This window comes from Enhydra lutris, unplaced genomic scaffold (assembly GCF_002288905.1).
Source record: "Enhydra lutris kenyoni isolate GAN:26980312 unplaced genomic scaffold, ASM228890v2 scaffoldscaffold48, whole genome shotgun sequence".
NCBI classification, from domain to species: domain Eukaryota; kingdom Metazoa; phylum Chordata; class Mammalia; order Carnivora; family Mustelidae; genus Enhydra; species Enhydra lutris.
The window spans coordinates 4,164,480-4,185,616 of record NW_019154132.1 but is presented as its reverse complement, the minus strand read 5'-3'; the positions used below and the strand labels follow the sequence as shown (position 1 = coordinate 4,185,616).

The following is a 21,137-nucleotide window of genomic DNA, read 5'->3' as shown; positions in this document are numbered from 1 at the left end:
GCACAAAAAAACGCATAAATTACAAAAGCCACTTCTGCATTACAAGAGCAGAGTTCAGTAGTTGGAACGCACAAAAAAACGCATAAATTACAAAAGCCACTTCTGCATTACAAGAGCAGAGTTCAGTAGTTGGAACGCACAAAAAAACGCATAAATTACAAAAGCCTAAATACTACCTGACCTTAGTTGCTAACCAGTCCTAGAAAGAAACACATTAATAAATATATTAATACCAATATATCCTGTAGGGTTTGGATAAAAAAGACACTGGAAACCAACTTAAAAAGGCTTCCTCCCTCCCCATCTCAGTTGGAGAGAGAATTTAAGTACATGATACCAAATAATAAAAAGCTGACAAAAACAACCCCAATCTCACCGGTCATCTCCAGAGGTTGTTAATGTACCAATTCTATTCTATGGTAAGTATTAGTCAATAAAAGAAAACAACAAGCATTTATCCCTACTTTCCTGTACAAACTATTTCCTGGGTAACCAAAGAATGGAAATCTCTTCTTTTACGGAATTACAGCTAATAACTCAGAAAGAATTATGGAAATTAAAGAATCACGACTTTGGAGTGTGCCCACGTGCCCTCAACCTCCATGAAAAACAGTGGGTCTGAGGAATGGTCACCAATGGCTGCTGAAACTGCCGGGTGAACAGCTGAAGGGCAACTTCATGTTGGACAGATGGGATTATTTTACCTCAACACACAATCGCAATCTCAATCAAAATAGGACAAGCACACACCACATACGCCACCTGATGCAATGCAAGTACACACCATTACTTAGGCAGTATTCTTGCCCCCCAAAATTAACTTAAATCTACTCAGGTCTCTAACACTCCTATTAGTTTTCAAGAAACACAGAGGATAGAGGAAACAAGATAAATGAAACAAGAACGTGGCAAAATCAGATTGCAAAGAAAAAGTTTATAGGACACATGGCCTCAGTATCATCACAAGAAAATGGAAAGCGGGGGAGGGAACGATGAGAATAACTATTAAAGACTGAGAGATTAAGAGCTATGTGCATTTGGGGCGCCTGGGTGGCTCAGTGGGTTAAAGCCTCTGCATCTGGATCAGGTCATGATCCCAGGGTCCTGCAATCGAGCCCCCTATCAGGCCCTCTGCTAAGCAGGGAGCCTGCTTTCCCGCCCCCACCTTCTGCCTACTTGTGATCTCTGTCAATAAGTAAATAAAATCTTAAAAGAGATATGTGCATCTTACTTGGATTTTGATTCAAACCAACCAATTGTAATTAGAAGGACTTACAAATGTCCAATTCTTTAGATATAATGTTTTTTATTTTTATTTTTTAAAGATTTTCTTTACTTAGAAAGCACGAGCAGGGGGAGGCAGAGAGGAAGAAAGAGAAGCTTCAAATAGATTCCATGCTGAGCATGGAGCCTGAAATGGGGCTCAGTCCCAGGAACCTGAGATGACTTGAGCCAAAATCAAGAGCTGGACAGTTAAGAGAATGAGCCACCCAGGTGCCCAAGTAATGCCTTTTTTTTTTTTTAAAGTCCTTATCTATAAGAGATAGATACACAATGAAGTATTTACAGATGAAATCAATCAAATCATGGCTGGGATTTGCTTTAAATTACTCTAGCAAGCAAAACAGAAGGAAATGACATTTTCTTTTTTTTTTTTTTTTAAGTGTGCTCTATGGGGGTGCCTGGGTGGCTCAGTGGGTTAAGCCTCTGCCTTCGGCTCAGGTCATGATCTCAGGGTCCTGGGATCGAGCCCCACATCGGGCTCTCTGCTCAGCAGGGAGTCTGCTTCCTCCTCTCTCTCTGCCTACTGGTAATCTCTGTCAAATAAATGAATAAAAAAATCTTAAAAAAAAAAAAAAAAAAAAAGTATTTAAAGTGAGCTCTATGCCCAACACTGGGCTTGAACTCATAAACCTGAGATCGAGTCACATGCTCTATTGACTGAACCAGCCAGGTGCTCCAAACAGAAGGTAATGAATACATGAGATTCACTATAATACCGTTTAGGCTACACAAACTAACTGAAAACATTTATAAAGTACATTCACTGGGACACATTTAATACTGTATTACTCTAAGAGTTAGCAGGGGCAAAATTTCTAATCCCTTTCACTCTTACCCATCCCCAATCTCTTTCATTATTTACAGAACTAAAAATTCAGTGAAAAACATACCAAAACAAAAATCTAACTTACCATTATTCTGTTCAACGGTCATTAGGTTATGCTTGGCTTTTACTGAGGCCTCGAATGTATCAACATTTTCCCGTTCATACTCTTTCACATCAGCAGCTACCCTTTCCAGAATGTCATCTGGAGAAGGTGACCGTGTACAGGTACTGCTCTGGGGGCTGCTTGGTTCAGATGGCACAGACATATTGCTATCTTCAGCAAGATATTTATATTTCTGTAACAACAATACAACATATTATTTTCATAAAATCGGATGCATATCTGCCAAGAAGTATTGCACTGAAAAGACAGTCAATGTTAAAAATTTTTAAAAGGTATTGATGTCTTGACTGAATCAGATCCACAATCCCTTACATTTATTTCCAAAATCCACAAAATTCTGAAGAAGTTCTTCTATGTTGGTGCACATTCATTAGGTGACAAAACCTCACCTGAACAGATGTGATACTATTTGTAGTCTTATTTTTATCTCCCCCAGTGTGAACACGGTATGCCTCACTGTAGAAATACTAATGTGTTTGATAGTGGGGTGCTGTTCTAGACCCCACTGATGGGGCTAAGTAATATACACAGATGCACCATATTACCTTTCTAAAATTCAAATAGTTCTGAGTTCTGAAGCACATCTGGCCCCAAGGGCTGGAGATAAGGGATTGTGGACCTGGGCAAGAACAAAAAAAGATTCAACCAAGTCTCTAGGGATATCAGTTTAGTAACAACAATTTCATTAGTGCCCCAGAAAAGTTTCTCCTGGAATTCCAGTTTTGCCTTACATCCTCTGGTGATTCAAGTTTTCCTTTGCTCTGACCCACCAGTGCCTGATTTATGATTTGCTATGTATGTGCAGGTAAGCTGGCACAAACTATTCTTTCCTTTTGCCTGTTGTCTTCCTTATAGCATCTAAACATTTTTCACTTTTTCCAGAATGTGTTCTCAACTTTATCACTCACCTTCCCATTATCAGGAGAAGGTGTTACACTTCACAGGGACAGCCATCCACAAAGGATCTAGTGGCCATGGCTCTATCTCAGGATGCCTGAGACATAATGGACAATCTTCCAAGGCAGGTAATCTTATTATTAAATGACCACACAAAGACCTATGTACAATACCTTCTCCCCACCCCATTTTCTAAATCACTTACTTCTAAACTAAATTTAAAATTATTTTTGGGATGTTCCATTTACGCAATCACATTTACACAAGAATCTGTATACAATATTTGTTTTTTTAGACATTAAAATTGTTTTTCTCCCCTCCACAAAGAAACAAGTATAAGTACATAATTTTTTGCTACATGAAATGCCTCCAATTTATTCTATACTCATTTATGAGGGTTTTCTTAAAAAAAAAAAAAACTTCAAATATTGTCTTAATAAAAGGCTTATTATCTTAATCCTATATATAACAAAAAAGGACAACCATTTAAACTTAAGAAACTATCTTTTCAAATCTCATAAAGATAATTTCACATATACACTTCTTTAAGACTTCCTCAATTGCTACTACCACTGATTCTTTATTAAAGTAAAAACCCTTTTACTTGGAGAGTAATTATTTAAAAAGGATTACTCAACACTTTACTAACATCACATACCTGAACAATTGCCTGCCTCTGTATTCTTCTCTGTTCTATTAGGGCTTCTTCATCTTCTTCTTCTACATCAAAGTCTTCAAGGCTTAAAAAAAAACAAAAAACAAAAAAAAAAAAAACCGCATAATTAATTCCAAACATCCTTAATTAGAAAGTCATAGCTGTTACATAGTATTAAAATAAAAACTAGAAAACATAGGTCATCCACAAGTTCCAGCAAAAGTTTTAAGCCATCTTACTCTCTTTATTCTCTTTATAAACTCTCTCAGTTGCCTGGTTTAGAATCCTGGCAAGTAATTTAACCCTCTATATCTCATTTTTCTCCTCACTTGTTTCATGGCACCAAACTAGGGAACAAAAGAAAGATCCTTAAGTTCAAAAAAGTGACCCCTGGCTCTACCATGACCTTGCTATTACTAAAGTCATTTCACCTAGCCAGGCTCAGTTTTAACCCCTAACAGAACAAGAGTGAGACATATAAAACTAGTACCTTCTCTGAGTCATAGAAAGCTATAGATCCTTGGAAAGCTATGGATCCTTTTCCTATAAAAAATGCAGATGTAAATATTTGCATACAATCTGACAGAGTACCTCCAGACACTGGCCCTGACTGGTCCCAATTTCCTCCCGGAGACGTCTAAATCTTTACAATCCCTCCCCACACAGCCTCTTTTATAATCTGCTGAATGTTCACTAAAAACCAGTAAGCAAACTGTACTCAAAGGTATCAGAACCTATGTTCAAAACCCTTCACTTAACTTGCATATCACATAGCTCTGACTGGGCTTTCATGACTTTAGTGCTACTGACATTTTGACAATTCTTCGTTATAGGAGAGGGTGCTACCCTGTGCACCGGCAGATGCTGAACAGTATCTCTGGTCTCTAGCCACAAGATGGCAACCAGAAATACCTTTAGATATTGCCGAAATGTCCTCAGAAAGGCAAATTACTCCCAGCTGAGGATCACTGCTCTAAATTATCTTATTTTTTGAGATGTTCCAACCAGACAACTAAATTCACATTAAAAAATTTTCTCACTAGACACTGAAATGTTTCTGTATTTTCCACACTGTAATAGGCATTCCTAACAATAGACAGCCTCAACTGCAAAGTAGGTTACCATTTTCACAAACTGAAAAGTTTAAAAATTACTATATCCCTCCACCCCCAACCACTGCAAAACTTGTAATCAAGATTGGTAGGGCTACCTAACAGATCTGTTGTCTCTAGTAAAAAATGAAAAAGGGAAGGCTCATATATACTCCAGCCAAAATTGAAACCTCTAAATTCAGAAAACCATGATCTCTGCCACATTACCTATAAAATATGCACAAAAAAATAAACTTTTAGGGTGCTTGGATAGCTCAGTGGGTTAAGCCTCTGCCTTCGACTCAGGTCATGATATCAGGGTCCTGGGATTGAGGCCTGCATCAGGCTCTCTGCTCAGCAGGAAGTCTGCTCCTCCCTGCCACCCGCCCCACCTGCCTGCCTGCCTACTTGTGATCTCTCTCTGTCAATTAAATAAGTAAAATTAAAAAAATAAATAAACTTTTAAATTCAGGACCTAATTAATAGATTCACTTATAATATCCAGGTGGAAATTAAAAGATTTCCAGATCCAATAGTACTTGTCTGAATTGGAAAAAGGAAATTATGGGAAATTCCATTCTTACTTATCATCCGATGAAGATTCTTGTTCAACTTTCATTCCTTCAGAAAGACTTCCTTTAAATTTATCTTCCTTTACTTTGCTTCTGCTCCTACGTCTACGACCACCCCGTGATCGAGACCGCCTTCTCAAGCGTGACCGGCTCCTCCGACCTCTGTCCCTATTTTGGGGGGGAGGGAGAGAATTATACATACACACATTTTAAAGATCAATTAAAGGTAGAGAATCTGTGGGTGTGTTGGGGGCAGTAGTATATAGGAACTTGTGCTTTTCAAAAGCTCAAGTTTGCTGTGAACCTAAAACTACTCTAAATATGCAATCTTTTAAAAAGAGATTAATTAAAAATTTAAAGTTAACTAACATATCAGAAAGATCAGGGGTAATCAGCTTCACTGAAGATAACTAAAACACAGCTATTGTTCTTACTGGACTGTAAAGGGTCACAAAAGAACTTTGGGGGCAATGGAAATGTTCTTGATTATGATGATTATGTGTTTGTCAAAACTCATATAACTTTACACCAAAAAGGGTGATTTTATGTGAATGTTTAAATAAAACCGAATTTAAAAAGAGATCACTGGTAATAAGGTATAGAAAAGATAAATGTGACAAAAATTCCAAGTCTAATTAATATGGCCTTCAGATGTTTTTGTAAGTGCATAAAGGTCTTGCCTCATGTCTAACAAAAACTGGTATCATGACTCAAGCATTAAAGGTGAAGTTTATGTTGGAAAGATGCTATGGAACTCCAAAGAGAAAAGGTTGCTAAGTCTACAAAGAATTGGCAAACTCCCAGTTAATGTCACATCTGACTACCAAGCTATGTCCCATTTCTCAAGAAATCTTACTAAAATAACATGAAAAGAACAACTGAAAAGAAAATCCTCAGGCGAAGAGAATGCGAAGATCTATGACAACAGAAATGTCAATAAAATCTTGATGTGTGAACTGGATAGAATAGTAACAAATCAAATTTAAATATTAGTCCAATAGGACTAATAAAGTAAGTAAGAAACCAGTAAATGCATGCCACAAAACCCAAGAAAGCCTCAGGAATTGGAGACAACATATTCTGTTGGATGCAGTGTGAGGTAAAAACTAAAAGAACTGGTTGAAAGCCTTAGGAACAGCTTGCCTCTGTACAGTCCCATTCCTTACTCAGCAGAAAATGCCAAACATTCTCCTTTACGTTCTGGCATAATACTTAAAATTTATTTTATAGAGAGGTGTAGGATGTTATAAAAACTGACCCAAGGTAGCAGGGAGGCACAGTACTGAACATTAAAGGATTAAGGGGAAGTCTACATTATGAAGAACCACAACTCTCCCAGCAGCCATGTCAATATTCTCCAGCAGAGGAGAGAATTCTGGAAAACTGATAGCCCAAAAGAATAGGGCTACAGTCACTGATATGCTAAAGAGATTTAGTTACACTGAAGTGATACCCACGAATACACAAATTCTACATTCTTAGAATGGAAGAAAGCTTCCATTCAGCTTTCACAGTGGCTAAGTTTTAAATGAGAATAGGCAACAAGAAGGATCCGGCTGTTTATGAGTAAAGTGCTCAAATGAAAAAGGTAAAGGAACAAAAGAAATATGGGAAGAAACAAAGCATAGGTAAGAAAACTATTAAGAACAAAAATTCCATAAAATAAACTCATTATCACCTTTGACCCAAGAGATGTTACTTCTATAAAACATGAGTAAAATGGCATAAAAAAATTAAGCAGCCAACAAGTCTTAGAAATAAAAAATAAATATACATGAACACAGGGGGAAAAAAAAATATCAATAGAAAGGTAAGAAGGGTGAATGGGAAAATCTCCTAGACTGAAAGTGGAACAAAAGGACAAACAGGAAAGAGGACTGTGTGTGGGGGGAAATCAATGGAACAATAAAGAAGGTCCAGTGAAGGGGAGGTGCAAACGGGCAAGAAAGCAAACCAAAACCCAAACCAAAGAAATAAAATTTCCCAGAATAGGCAGCCATAATATCCCGGCTTTAAAGGGCCTATGTAGTACCCAACAAAATTAATGGAAAGAAAAGAGCCATGCACCAAGGAACATTATAGTGGAATTCAAGAACACAGGACATTTATTTATAGAGGGAGAGAAAAAACCAAGTCCTTTAAGAAATGCCCAGGCATCAGAACAGGACTTCTCACTAGCAGTATTGGAAACTAGAAATCAGTGGAGTAACAATTTCAAAATTCTTAAGAAAAAATTATTTCAGCTTGCAATTCTACTCCTTGACAAATCAAATTAGCAATGGGGATTTAAAAAAGGGGGGGGAGGCTTCTGAGAAACAAAGGTCCCCCAAAATATCCTTTTCATAGAAAGCTATTGGAGATGCATTAACAAAGCAAGGAAGTAAAACCTGATGATGCTGGACACAGGAAAGGGAATCACAAAATAAGACAGAAACAAAGGAATATCCGGAGGACAGAAAACGGAAAACAAATTCTACAGTAATTGTATAAGCAGGCCCATTAGTTAGCTTGGAGCCAGAAGGTCAGAAGCATTAGGAGTAAGGTCTTTCCTTGCCCCCTTCCCCTGACTACTTGGCTCAACAATGAGCAATACGCACAAGAGCATAATGACTGTAACAGCAACATAAAAAAATGTTATACAATTAGGTAGAAGAGAAAGTGTGATGGGTGGAATTAAAAACAAAAGGAGATGCTGGGGTGCCTGGGTGGCTCAGTCTGTTAAGTGCCCAACTCGGAATCAGCTCAGATGTTAATCTCAGGTGGGGTTTTGAGTTTAAAACCCCACACTGGGCTCCACGATGACCATGGAGTCCACTTAAAAAGAAAAAAAAAAAGAAACATACATAACTGCCCAAAGAAAGAAATCAATAGATAATATGGCAGTAACTTCAAAAATTTAAACATATACAACCTCCGACATAGCACTTCTGCTTCAAGAAATCTAGTATACAAAAATACTCAGAGATAATGCAATGATGTATCCACCAACTGGAATATAAGCCTTTGGTGTGCTGTCTTTTTAAACTACATTAATGTATTAGTTCAATTAAAAACGTTAAAAAAATTGGCAAATCAAAGTCCACTTACGTCTGAGTTAAAATGTTTAAACACAGGACTGCCTGAGTGGCTCAGCTGGTTAAGGTTAAGTGGTGGACTTTTGTTTTGGCTGAGGTCCTGATCTCAGGGTTGTGAGATGGAGCCTGAGGCTGGCTCTGTGCTCAGTGGGGAGTCTGTGGGAGATTCTTTCCCCCTGCCCCCCCCACAACTTGCATGCTTTCCCTAAAATAGATACACCTTTAAAACAAATTTAATGCATATATTTTAAAATGATTCCTGCTTTACAAACCAACATTTTGATTAACCAACTCACTACGTGTGCTTCACAAAAAATGGTTTCTACTACTGTTGAGTTAAACAAGTGTTTGCCCAAGAGTTTCACAACTACTGAGGACAGCATCTTGAGATCATGTTCTAAGAGGACCAAATACAAGTTAATAGAAAAATGGAGAGCCGCAATTACATAAAGACTGGAAACTGGGCTACTTATTTATTACCTTATGATCCATCCTGCTTAAAACAAAACAAAACAAACATGTAAGCATAGCTCATGTAGGATTTATCTTTCTCAAGAAGTAGGAAAAAAGTGTCTCCCTTTCAAAAGATTGTTTTTAATGAACCACTGATTTAAATTTGAAAAAAAGATAAAGGAAAATCAGTGTGAAATATCACAAGGTGGAAAAAAGGAAACCATATGGTACTGCAGCTACAATTTTTCACAAAGAAAAATGGTCTTTAAGAAAACCTACCACATGAGCTAATATGAACCCACCAAATGAGCTAATATGAGAAGCATACAGAATTTAAAGAATTAAAAAGGTCAATATACATAACATATCTCTACCTCCTCCGAGGGGACCTGCTTCTTCTCCTGGGTGACCTACTACGTCTGAGTGGGGAACGAGACCGTCTTCTAATGGGAGATCTACTTGCTCTTCTTCGGGTTGGAGACCACCTATTGATTGGGCTGGCATCTTTTGATCTTTCACGTCTACTGAGGATATCATCTCGAGGTCGTGTTCTTAAAGGGACCAAATACAGGTTAATAGAAAAATATATTAATGAATTTGTTTGGCACATAAAAGACATCTTAAGAAAGGCACACTAACCTGAAGACAGTGCACAGATATTAACATGTTTTGCAACAGAACTTGAATTCAGAAAATCACAATGATATTTTGGTGTTAAGGTATGCACTACAGTAAAAGGTCTATTTCCTCTGGTCTCACAATTTGAAAAATTATAAAGGTTATTCACCTTGTTAAGCCACGATTCGAATTCCAGACAAACAACTCAAAATAAAACTTGTCTAAATTTTGACATTTTTGTAATATAGAGTCTTATTTTTAATATATTACATGTAACAACATCTTACAATCACTCTTAACCTTAGAACAAAGAAAATGTAACTGAGGGTTTAGAGAAAGGGACAGTCACCTACTCAAGGAAATACATATTATATAACTTTCCTAGAAAGACATGTGACAATACTTTATAAAATGTAAATGTACACTACCTTAGACTTTGCGATTTCACTTCTATGAATCTATTCTATTAAAAACTTCACACATAAACAATGGACATCTTTGCAAATAATCCTGAAAAACTGGAACCAACCAAAATTTTCGTGTTTCAATAAGGAAACGATTAGAAGTGACCCCTGAATATGGGTTTGAATGGAGCAGGTCCACTCACATGCAGACTGTTTTTACAGTACAGTACTACAAATGTATTTAGTCTTCCTTAGGATTTTCTTATCTCTAACTTAATTATAACAATACAGTATACATAATACTAGAGCATACAAAATATGTGTTCAGTTATTGGTAAAGATTCCAGTGAGCAGTAAGCTATTAGTAATTTAGTTTCCAGAGAGTCAAAAGTTATCTGCCCGTTTCTGACTGTAAAGGACTGGTGCCCATAACATGTTGTTCAAAGTGCAACTTTGTATATATATACTATGAAATACGGTGTTGCTATATAAAGAGCTAAAAGAGATCTTTACTGTCACAGAAAAGTTTCAGAAAAAAAAAGCAGATCACATTTTAACATGTAGGACTCCATTTCTGTAAGAAAGAACATTCATAAAATTGTATGTGCATAAAAAAAGAACTAGAAGGACATATTCTTATCACTTGTAGTGGAGAGATGAAAAGGGAAAGACTTTACAGGCTTCTGCCTTATCTGAATTTCTCTTTAATTAGTACCTATTCTGTAATTAAAAAAAAAAACTTTCAAATATTCAACTATAGTCCTTAATAAACTGCTCAGAATTTCCTTTTCAAATTGAAGGCAAATTGAAAGAAACAAAGATTTAGAAACACTTTAGAGGACATAATCAGCAATACTAACTGTCTCAATTTAGAAAGCTAAAGGAAGAAGGGGGCCATTTAATTACAATGCCACTTAGAAGAATTAAGAGTAGCTAAGATACAGCACTTTGTGCAAATAGTGTTCTTGAAATTTTTCAGAAAATGATTTAAACTTCAAGGTCAGCTAGTATTTATATTCACACACAATACATGGCCAGGAATTTTTATCTTTACGTAGTATAAGCAAACCTTCTTTTAAGCTAAACCTGGCTGATAATTTCACATGTCCAATTATTCAACATAAAGATACTAAAAAAATCAGTTTCTAAAGTAGTTTAGACTAGTCTAAATAATCCCCACCCACTCTGCTAAAATCCTTCTTGTGCCTTAAATACCTATTAGTTCTATGATGGCGAGGTAAACGGAATAATCTCTCAATCTATAAATCTTCTCACTCATAAACTGAATATGAGAGTCATTCCACTTTGTGAGGAGGGATAATCACAAGAATTTGAGGGAAAAAAAAATGATGGGCTAAAAGTATTATATAAATTCCCCTTACTTCCCATAAATGGGTATACGTGATTTATCGGCCAAATTACTTGGATTTAAAGGAGCGACCGCAAACCTGATACTAAATTAAGTACTTGGGGAAAAAAAACTGATTGTATTTATAAATCTTTAAATCTTTTAGTCAAGCTACTCACTAAAGAAGTACAAATATTAATATAGTTAGTGGACAGGATCTTCTTAAAACCATAAAACTACCATAAGACTACTGTAAGACTACTTACAACCGTAAAACTACTGTAAGACTACTTAAAACCATAAGACTGATTATATTACCTTATTTTTTATTGTCCACAAGTTCTAGTTTCTCCTTTTTAAAATCTGGTGCAATGGTAAAAGTACTAACATTTTGAAAACAAGTTACCTTGGAGAAGAAAGTCTTCTCCTTTCTGGTTCTCTTCGTTTTCTTTCCAAGGATCGGCTCTTGGCTCTTCTACCAGGAGACAGAGTTCGGGAAGGTGATTTGCTTTGTTTAGACCTTCTATCATTTACAAGTGGAGATCTACTTCTCCTTGACTTATCCCGTTGTTTTGGAGACAAACTTCTTCTTTTAGGACTTCGACCAGGTCTTCTACTGGGTGACCGATTTTCTTTCCCAGAAGAAGCATCTTTAGAGGGAGATTTAATTGGCTTCTTTTCTTTATCCATGTCAGACCGTTTTGATTTTCGCTCTTTGGACCGTGATCTTCTGTCTTTGGATTTACCTCTTAAGTCAACTGGGGATCTGGATTTCTTGCCTCGATCACGACTTCTACTTTCATTTATAATTGGGGATTTTTTCCTGTCTTTTGACCTACTTTTATCTTCAATTTTAACTTTGTCATCAGCAGGAGATCTGGCCTTCCCAATTTTTTCTTGAGATCGCCTTCTAAGGGTAGGAGATTTTGATTTCCTTGCTTGATCTTGAGACTTACTTCTTTTGGATGGACTTTTGGACTTTTTCCTCTCCTTTGACTTGCTCCTAGTTGTCTTCTCTTTAACTATTTCAACACCTCCCTTACTTTTCTTTTTATCACTCCTATGTCTAGTCCGTTCTTTGGATCTGCTTTTACTTCGCTTTTTTGTACTATTTTTATTGTCCATTAGTTCAAGTTTCCCCTTTGTACTTGAAGATCTGGTACTAGACCTATTTCCATTTCTTGCTTTTTCATGTATCTCCCCCTCTTCTTCAGAACCAGACTCATAACCTTGTAATATGAGCCCCATCCCAGATTGGACCTTTCCTTCCATTAACTCATTATCAAGTTCAGCTTTAATCAAGGCTCTCTGTTTTTCCAAGTCTTCCAGCAATGCTAAATCATCAAGTTTAGTTCTTTTTGCTGGAGACAGACCTTCTTTGTCAGAAGCATCAATAGCTTCTTTTCTTTTGTGTTTCTTATGTTTATGCTTATGTTTATGTTTTTTATCCTTGTCTTCTTCTGAGGAATGTTTATGTTTCTTATGTTTACTTCTGTGTTTATGCTTCTTTTTTTTGTGACGACTGTGCTTATTTTGAGATTGGTCTTCTGATACTTCTCCATTTTCTTCATTTACACTCTTTTCGGAATTATCAGCATCTTCTATCCTATAAATGTATCAAACACATTTCAAAATTGTATCATTTATCAAGCATTTAGTCGCAACAATATAATAATAAAATACATCCCAATGTAATACATGAAGTTAGTCACTGAAATATTTTCGGAACAGCTTCAGACATTTTAGTGCAAAGATATATGGCAAAAACTGCCTTAGTGATTTAACTTAATGGCTGAACTCAAATACACAGACTGCATACATGAGGGAGGTTAAAATAATCACACTTAATAAAAAGAAAATCCAAAACCAGTATAATAAAATGTTAATATTGATTTACAGTCACTCAGTAACTTGTTTTTAAACCATAATTTCCCACACAGACTTAAAATCAAATCTACGTGCCACCCCCCCCAATCTCTTTCTCCACTTTAAATTGAGAAGTATACTTTTCTTTTTAAAATCTTTACAACCAGTATTCAGCTATATCCAAAACAGGCATTCTATCAATGTGCAGTGGTAGCTGATGCTGAGTGTAACACACCTTCCAAGGGTTAAAATTTCAGAGTGATCTGACCAGGAGTTACGAAGCTCAGCCTGTAGTGGCCACTGAGCAGCCATGTGGTATTAGACTGAATCACATCAAAGGATCTCCTGTAGGTCAACAATAGTTCAATATCAGCCAAAGCTTACAGTTCAAACAATATTTATTCAATGGGCTATTTAATCTCTTTAAATTTCAAATGAAAGATTAGTTTCCCAAAGTATGCTCATATTGATTGGTGCCATGCAAAAATAATGTTAATAAAATTAATTACACCAAAGGGGTAGCTTTTGTGCTTAAATGTTTAGACTATGCTGAGTTTATGATTCCAAATTATTTTGCTAAATCCTTGCAGTTCATTATTTAACCTTCTCCTTTAAAATCATTCCATACTAAAACATCACATCCCAGACTTTCAATCATCTGGATTCTGACAATCACAATATTTGGAGGAAGATATGGATTATTTTGTCTAAGTCCTTCAAGTTATATACTCCTGTACTTCTAGCAAATTTATGATTTGTGCCAAAGTTAAGAACTAAGGTATTCAATTTTTTTTTTCTTTAAGAGAAGGAAAGGGAGGGGGAGGGAGGAGGGGGAGAGAGATAATGTTAAGCAGGTTCCACACCCAGCACAAAGTCAGATCTGGGGCTCAATTTCATGACCCCCACCCCCTTTTTAAAAGATTTTATTAATTTATTTGACAGAGAGAGAGAGAGATCACAAGTAGCACAGAGTCAGGCAGAGAGAGGGCCAACAGGTTCCCTGCCGAGCAGAGAGCCTGATGCGGGGCTCAATCCCAGGACCCTGAGATCATGACCTGAGCCAAAGGCAGAGGCTTAACCCACTGAGCCACCCAGGTGCCCCAATTTCATGACCCTTTGATCATGATCTGAGCCAAAATCAAGAATCAGAACCTTAACTGATTGAGCCACCAAGGTCCCCGGAATTGAATTTCTTTTAATATTTTTTTAAATAATGTGTAAGACTAGTACCAGCCATCCTCAAGGAAAATTATAGTCCAGTGGAAAAGAAAGTCACATGAAACACTGGAAGAATGCAGTGATAAAAGACACAAATAAGGGCATGATGGAACAATGATCACCTAACATCACTCTGAAAAAGATCAAGGAGATCACAGAAAAACCCAAGTTATTTGTTAAGCAGAGACTCTGAAAGGAGAGAAGAAATATTTATTGAGAAGGAACATGGATCAGAAAATAAAGGTTGAGTAATAACGTCCTAGAGAATGAGTAAGAAATTAACAAGAAAGGAAAAGAGTACTTTAGATGGGGGGGGGAGGTGACAAAAGGTACAGTTATAAATAGCAAACTATAAGCAGATCAGTGTTGCCAGGGCATCAAACTTTTGAAGAAACTGGTCTAATGGCTAAGATCTCAAATGCACCAATTCCAGGAAATAAAAAGATATTACAGGAGATTCTTCCTAGAATGGCTGAGATAGAGTCAGAGGCCCAGATCTACAGGGTTAGACTGCTAGACAGTGGTCTGTAAGGACACTGCCATTACAGCAGGAGTCAGAGGGGAGTCTGGTCCCCCAGCCAGGTCTCAGTCTTCAGTAAACTTGGAAGGCTTGGAGAGGGAGGTGACATACTAGAGGTATGCTTGAAAAGTTCTTAGTTGGTGACAATGAGGTGGTGTGGAGAACATGAAGAACATAAAACTACCACACAGCAAAACTACCACACAACCTTAATTTTTGTCAGACTGCCAATCTCCAATTTGGTACTGTGAACTCTGAGTACTGAAGGGAGCTGCAGAGAAAGCTGGATCTTCTGGATGACAGGTTTTAGTATGGACTGACTTCTCTCTAATGGGGAACGAAGATGACAGAATAAATACAGCAAGGTTCTCCAGGATCATCAAATTTTCTCAAAGACTTCAAAAAAGAAAGTGTAATATCTTTACATGGGGGAGAAAAAAAACCCAGTATGGTTCTATTATGGAGAGGGGAGATCACAGATTGAAGTAGAGATACAAAGATTTATTTTTTAAGGTTTATATTTGAGAGAGAGAGTGCGCAAAGGGGGAGGCAGCAAGAGAATCCTTAAGCAGACTCCCTGCTGAGTATGGGGCCCTCCATGGGGCTCGTTCCAAGACCCTGAGATCAAAACCTGAGCTGAAACCAAGAGTCAGATGCTTAACCAACCAAGCCACCCAGGTGCCCCAATACAAAGTCATTTCAACTTTGTTCCTTATACAGGCTGTAACCTCATATAGGTAACCACATCCCTTCACCTGAAATCTCCCATCAAGCTAGAAAGTGATGGTGTATGTTTTTTTTCCCCCCAAAACTCGACTTGTAGGGGGAAACATGTGAGAAAAACTGAATTAGGCTAATTTAAGATGTGGAGACAAGTATGGAGAACCTGCTTAAAGGCTGACAATAATTTTCAGGTATATAAAATCTCAGTCCCAAAGTACAAAATTCTAGTCGATAAGCTACAACTCAAACTATCTAAGGACCCTCTAATGTGTATTCAAGAACCAGTCTCTAGAGTGAGACTATCTGGGTTTAAATCTTGATTGCAATACTTACTAGCTGTGTGGCCTCAGGCAAATTTCAGTTATCTCTGCTCTGCAGGCACCTCATCTACAAAATGGAGAAAACAGTACCTACTCAAAGCAAGCTGTCAGGATTGCATTGTTGTTAACAGATGTTATTAAGGCTCATGATGGTGCCTAGCACAAACCAAGTGCCTCAAAGGTAAGAGATTACTCTTACTGGATAAAAAGATTTACTTACTACAACACTGCAGAGCTGTCAGGGCTGACACTAAGAATATTATTTTCAGTAAAATGGTCAAAGAGCATGGACTGAGTCAAACTACCTTGTTCAAATGGTGTTTCCAACATGACACACCTAGTGTAACCTTAGGCAAGTCGTTCCTCCATGCCTCAGTTTTCTTAATTGTACACTGGGGAAATAACAGTATTGATAAATCACAGGTTTGTTGCAGCAATAAGTTCATACATAAAAGGCTACCACACAAATTACTGAAGAAATACTGTCTAAGTCTCCAGGACAGAGGAGACTAAGTTTCAAGGAAGTTAAATGGTCCTGCCTTTGGTCAAACACACATCAAGCTAGTGAGAAGGCTAGTATTACAAGTCAGTCAAGAGCTCTTCCATTTGATTGAAGATGCTTTTAAAATGTCAGATCATATCACTACTCTGTGTGACAGTTGATTATTGCTTCCTATCACATTCAGAGTAAAAACCAAAACTGTTTACAAGGCCCCATACTATCTGCCCAACCTCCCCAACACACTGATCCTACTACTTTCCTCCCACACTCAATATGCTTTAGCCACATCGCTCCCCTTAAACAATAGTTAAAACCTCTATCTCAGGGCCTTGGTACTGGTCCTTGCCGTTTCTTCACCTAGAATGCTTTTCCCAGACATATACATTACTGGTTCCTTTCCCCAGCCTCAGATCTTTGCTTAAATTACTTTCTCAGTCAAGTTTTCCTCACCAATTCATTTTAATCATTACCCTCACCCTACCACAGACATATCCCCTTGCTCTTATTTTTTTTTCTCTAAAGTAATTGCCACCACCTAATTCTTGTTTGCCTCTCTGTATTGTAACATATGCCCTGTGAGAGCAGAATTGTAATTTACTTATTAGTTCACTGTTCTATCCCTAAGGCCTAGTAAACTTCTGAACCTATAGTAACCAGGTACTCAGTAAGTAATTTGTTGTGTCAAGGAAATGATTTATATAGATAACACATAAAAATTGTATTCATTAGACTATAGCTTGGCTTACACTGCCTATATTACGCTGATCTCTTGACAGGAAGTGTCTTGGTTTTGCTCAATTATATGTCCACTGCATACACCTATCTGGTGGATGCAGTACCTCAAAATGATTTAAATTTAATTACCTCCCTCCCCAAGAAAAATCTACTCTTTGAACCCTCTTCTAGTGCTTTCTACAATTTACAAGTGTTCGAGGACTTGCAAATCAAAATTCTTAAGCGTTTACCCAGATAGGAAGTAATTTCCTTCAAAAGAAAATCTAGCTCCTAAAGCTTCTGAGAATTTAGAAGCTATATCGTGATGTCCACTGTCACTTCAGAGTTATTTATCTGAGTGGCCCTAGTTTCTAATGTAACTTAATGAATGTTATCTAAAGAAATGATTACATTACTGACAAAGATGCGAAAAGCACTTAGGGCCCATTAGTTTAACCTTAATAATTCTAGAGTTCTCCTATGCTAGGGTTCGTAGACCTTCACCCTCAAGTTGCTCTCTCAATGCAAATTCCATAGAAAATACCAGCTGAAGTCTGACTACATAAATTAGGAAAATGTGAACTCAGTGAATTGATGGCATATTACACCTAACAAGCTTGTGCTAAAGCAGCTAATTTAGGTTCAACATCAACAACTTTCTTTTAAAACTTTACAGAAAGGTACCCTGATAACAAAAGTCTTCTTGCATAGTTCGTATCTGTAATAAACACAGGTATTTAAGTTCCATATACGCAAATTTACATTTTAGCATTTATGTTCTGCAATTTAACACTTTTGCAATTTACACATTTAGCAGGTCTATATTTAAACCAACATGGTCTATAACAAGTTTGTCATAAAACAGTACTTACTGAGAATTGAGTAATATCCTTCAAATCACATTATTTGGAAACGAAGCTGATTTGAAGTGCAGACTATATGCGAATATTAAAAGACTGGTTTTATCATTTATTGTTAAATGCAACGTGTAAGTTTCATCCTTCATTCAAGGGTCTTTGAGCATCTGGTACAATGAAACAACTTTAAAATAAAGACTGATTAGGAACCACTACTGTTATTTTAATTTCCTATTTCAAATTTTTAAAAAAGAATACTCTTAATGACATCTTATTTGGGAGGCATTCAATTTATGCTCTGGAAACAGAGAATGGTGAGCAAAGTGAATGCCATTACTTCTTTACAAAGAAAGTAATTAAGCCTGTTTCTCTGACAACTTCAACTACTTTAATACGGAATTAATGTAGATGTAAAAATAAGAATGGATTTTAAAAAACCAACTAGTCTTAAAATGAACTCCTCCACCCCCCCTTTTCCAAATCGGGTGTGGAAAATTAAGCTTCAAAGAATTAGAGCTGTCACATCAAAATAAAATGGACCTTTTCTGGGACACTGGAAGTCAATAAAAAGGATTTCAAACCTTAAAGGCTGTTTTTAAAAGGAGCCACTATGCATAGTGGATGGCTAGACAATAGAATAAGTTAGGAGCAGGGCTCTAGAATTCGACTACCTGGATTTAAATCCTGGATCTGTCACTTAATGTGACCTTGGGTAAGTTAACTTAATTTCTCTGTGCTTTAGTTTAATCATTTGTAAAACAGCAACTACGTCCATAGGGTTGTTATAAGGATATTTTGTTCAGTGCTTTGAACAGTATTTGGTACTCGGTAAGTGCAAATAAGTGAATGCAGATAAAAATTTAAATGTTTAAAACCATCAAAGAGGCTGAGCTAAAGAGATGGACAAACGTAAAAGCCACTAAAAGGCCTTGAACTACTTAAAATTTTTTATTTCTTCCCAAATGTTCCACTTCGAACAGAGTTCATACAATTGTAAACTACTTGGTGTCCTCTAAAAGAACTGTTTAGACACTATATTCCAGCATTCACTATAAGGAGCACACACAGTACTTGCTTTCATACAAAATTTATTTTATTTGTTAAACATTTCCAACTAAGTGGGACACTTACAGACCAAATACTCCATTTATACCAAGAGTTCTGTGGCGGAGGCGAGGTGGAATTAAGGACTATTTATTTCAGGGGCACTCATACTGCAGAGGCATAAATAAATGCTAATTATTAAGTCTAGAATTTGAATATGCATATAAAACAGGACTCAAGCACTCCTCAAAATTAATCTGAACAGTCCCTGAAATCAAATAAATGGACATAATGCTATAGAACTTTGAAGAGGTTGCTAGAATAAAACAGCTGCATAACATCTGTACTGTATTGGCATAAATACTGGAACGTGCCACACTGTGGACTCAATGAGAAACAAAAAGGTGAAGTTTCATTAAAACTTTAGAATCCATCTGCTCTCTTCTAAGTCAATTTGTGAAGGAAACAGAGCAATCTTCAAAAGCCCTTAATGAAAAACAGTATAATTCTCTGAGTAAAGCAAATCATTGAGGAGTCTAGAACAGAATGTATAGCAATGAAATGCTGGGGCGCCTGGTAGTAAAAATTTCTCCTCCCAGTCCCTAGCTGCTGGGAGTCTATATCTACCTCTTTCCTAAAATGGATTAAAAAAAAAAAATCACATAATGCTAATGCACAAAACGACCGCTCTATGAATTGTTTTAAAATCCACTCTGTTTTCGGTTGAGTTTTCCCAACATGAGCAGAACAAAATACTACTTTTAAGCAACGATTTGACTTTGTAGAATATACAAGTTATGTTTTCACTTGGCCACATTGATTCTTACGTTAGCTTAATTATAGACATAAAGTGCTTGGGTTTGGAAGCAGCTACTACTTCTTCCTCTTGTACTCCCAAAGAAGCCCTACAAACTCAGGCCAAAAATGTCAGGCCTCAAAACCAAGAACTTGATCTTACTTTGCCTCAAGTTGGGAAGTTGGCAAATAAACTGCCAATAGGCAAAGGAGAAAAAAAAAAATTAACGAATGATGCTGGAGTAAAAGCACAGGGCAAGTACCCCACTAGGGACAAACTATTATATAGCTCTAGGAGGGTCAAAGAGGGTGGCCCTAGCATCCCTTTTTCCTGTTTTCAAGTCCTTTAGGACACCAGCAGCGGGACGACGGCAGGACGTCTTAAGACTTGCAAAGTCTTGTGGATTGCCCCTCTCCCTCCACTGTTCCTCGGGTGCCCAACACCGATGCCATTGAGTACTGCAGCCAGGGAGCTCTGCTCGGTCCCAGAGGAAGAATACTAAGGCGCGACCGCACAGTCGCGGCAGCCGCCTCGCGCACGGGACCTGTAGAGGCCGCTCGCGCGTACGCCTCCCAGGGCAACGACGCGCGGCAGGCCGCGGCCGCCTTCGACCCAACAGCCGCGGCCTCCGGGAGAGCGAAGCTCGAAGGCCGTCGGCCCGCCCGCCCCCTACGCCTCCCGCCCAACAACGTATCGCGCGGGGAAAGGCAAAGTTTGGCTCTCGCCGTTAGGCCTTAACTTTCCCGCCCGCCCGTGCAGGTCTCCGCGGTTTCCCACTCGGCAGTCTCCCGGGCGCCGGCCTTCCGCACCGCTCGCGGAGACTACTTACTCTGGCTGTTCCCGCAGCGACAGAGTCTCCGCGGCGGCCATCTTGAACTTCCTGACTCCTCGGCGGCGGTGGCGGCGGCTTCCCGGACGCTAGAAGCTAGTGGAAGTGGAGGAAGAGGGAGCACAGCCCTCGCGCATGTGCTAACCGCGTAGGGAACCTCGGAACTCTGATTCCGCTCTAAGAATCCGGATATAGAAGTGCATCCGGGGACATGGCGCACGAGCGCCATGACGCAACTTCCGGGACGGGGGTTGGGCGTGAGGAGGTATAGGCGGCACCTGCTAAGGGTTTAGGGGTGAGTGATTTAGGCTTACCCGCTTGTCGGTCTTGGCACGGGACATTTGGTTCTGATAACTTGCTATATAAGGGAGAGAGGGAGTCGGATATCGGTATTTCGTGTGC

The 21,137-nt window shown here is 38.0% G+C and overlaps 1 protein-coding gene across 14 annotated transcripts in view; it reads right to left on the bottom strand.

Moving 5' to 3' along the window:
* The window catches only part of LOC111156649 (pre-mRNA processing factor 4B), a 38,354-nt gene extending 17,451 nt beyond the window's left edge, over positions 1–20,903 (bottom strand). For 9 of the 14 annotated variants that reach the window (XR_002641245.1, XR_002641238.1, XR_002641239.1 and 6 more), the window contains exons 1-6: positions 20,736–20,812; positions 11,753–12,952; positions 9,351–9,527; positions 5,462–5,617; positions 3,790–3,871; positions 2,196–2,406 (exon numbers count right to left, since the gene is read on the bottom strand). Coding sequence is in view for 3 of the 14 variants with exons in the window: in XM_022517667.1 (XP_022373375.1) it covers positions 2,196–2,406; positions 3,790–3,871; positions 5,462–5,617; positions 9,351–9,527; positions 11,753–12,952; positions 20,736–20,776 (1,867 nt within the window). In the remaining 11 variants the exon portion in view is untranslated. Of the gene's footprint in view, positions 1–2,195; positions 2,407–3,789; positions 3,872–5,461; positions 5,618–9,350; positions 9,528–11,752; positions 12,953–20,735 lie in introns of all 14 variants that reach the window. The other 5 variants (XR_002641248.1, XR_002641247.1, XM_022517667.1 and 2 more) reach the window with 1 other exon arrangement.
* Between the last annotated feature and the right edge of the window lie 234 nt (positions 20,904–21,137).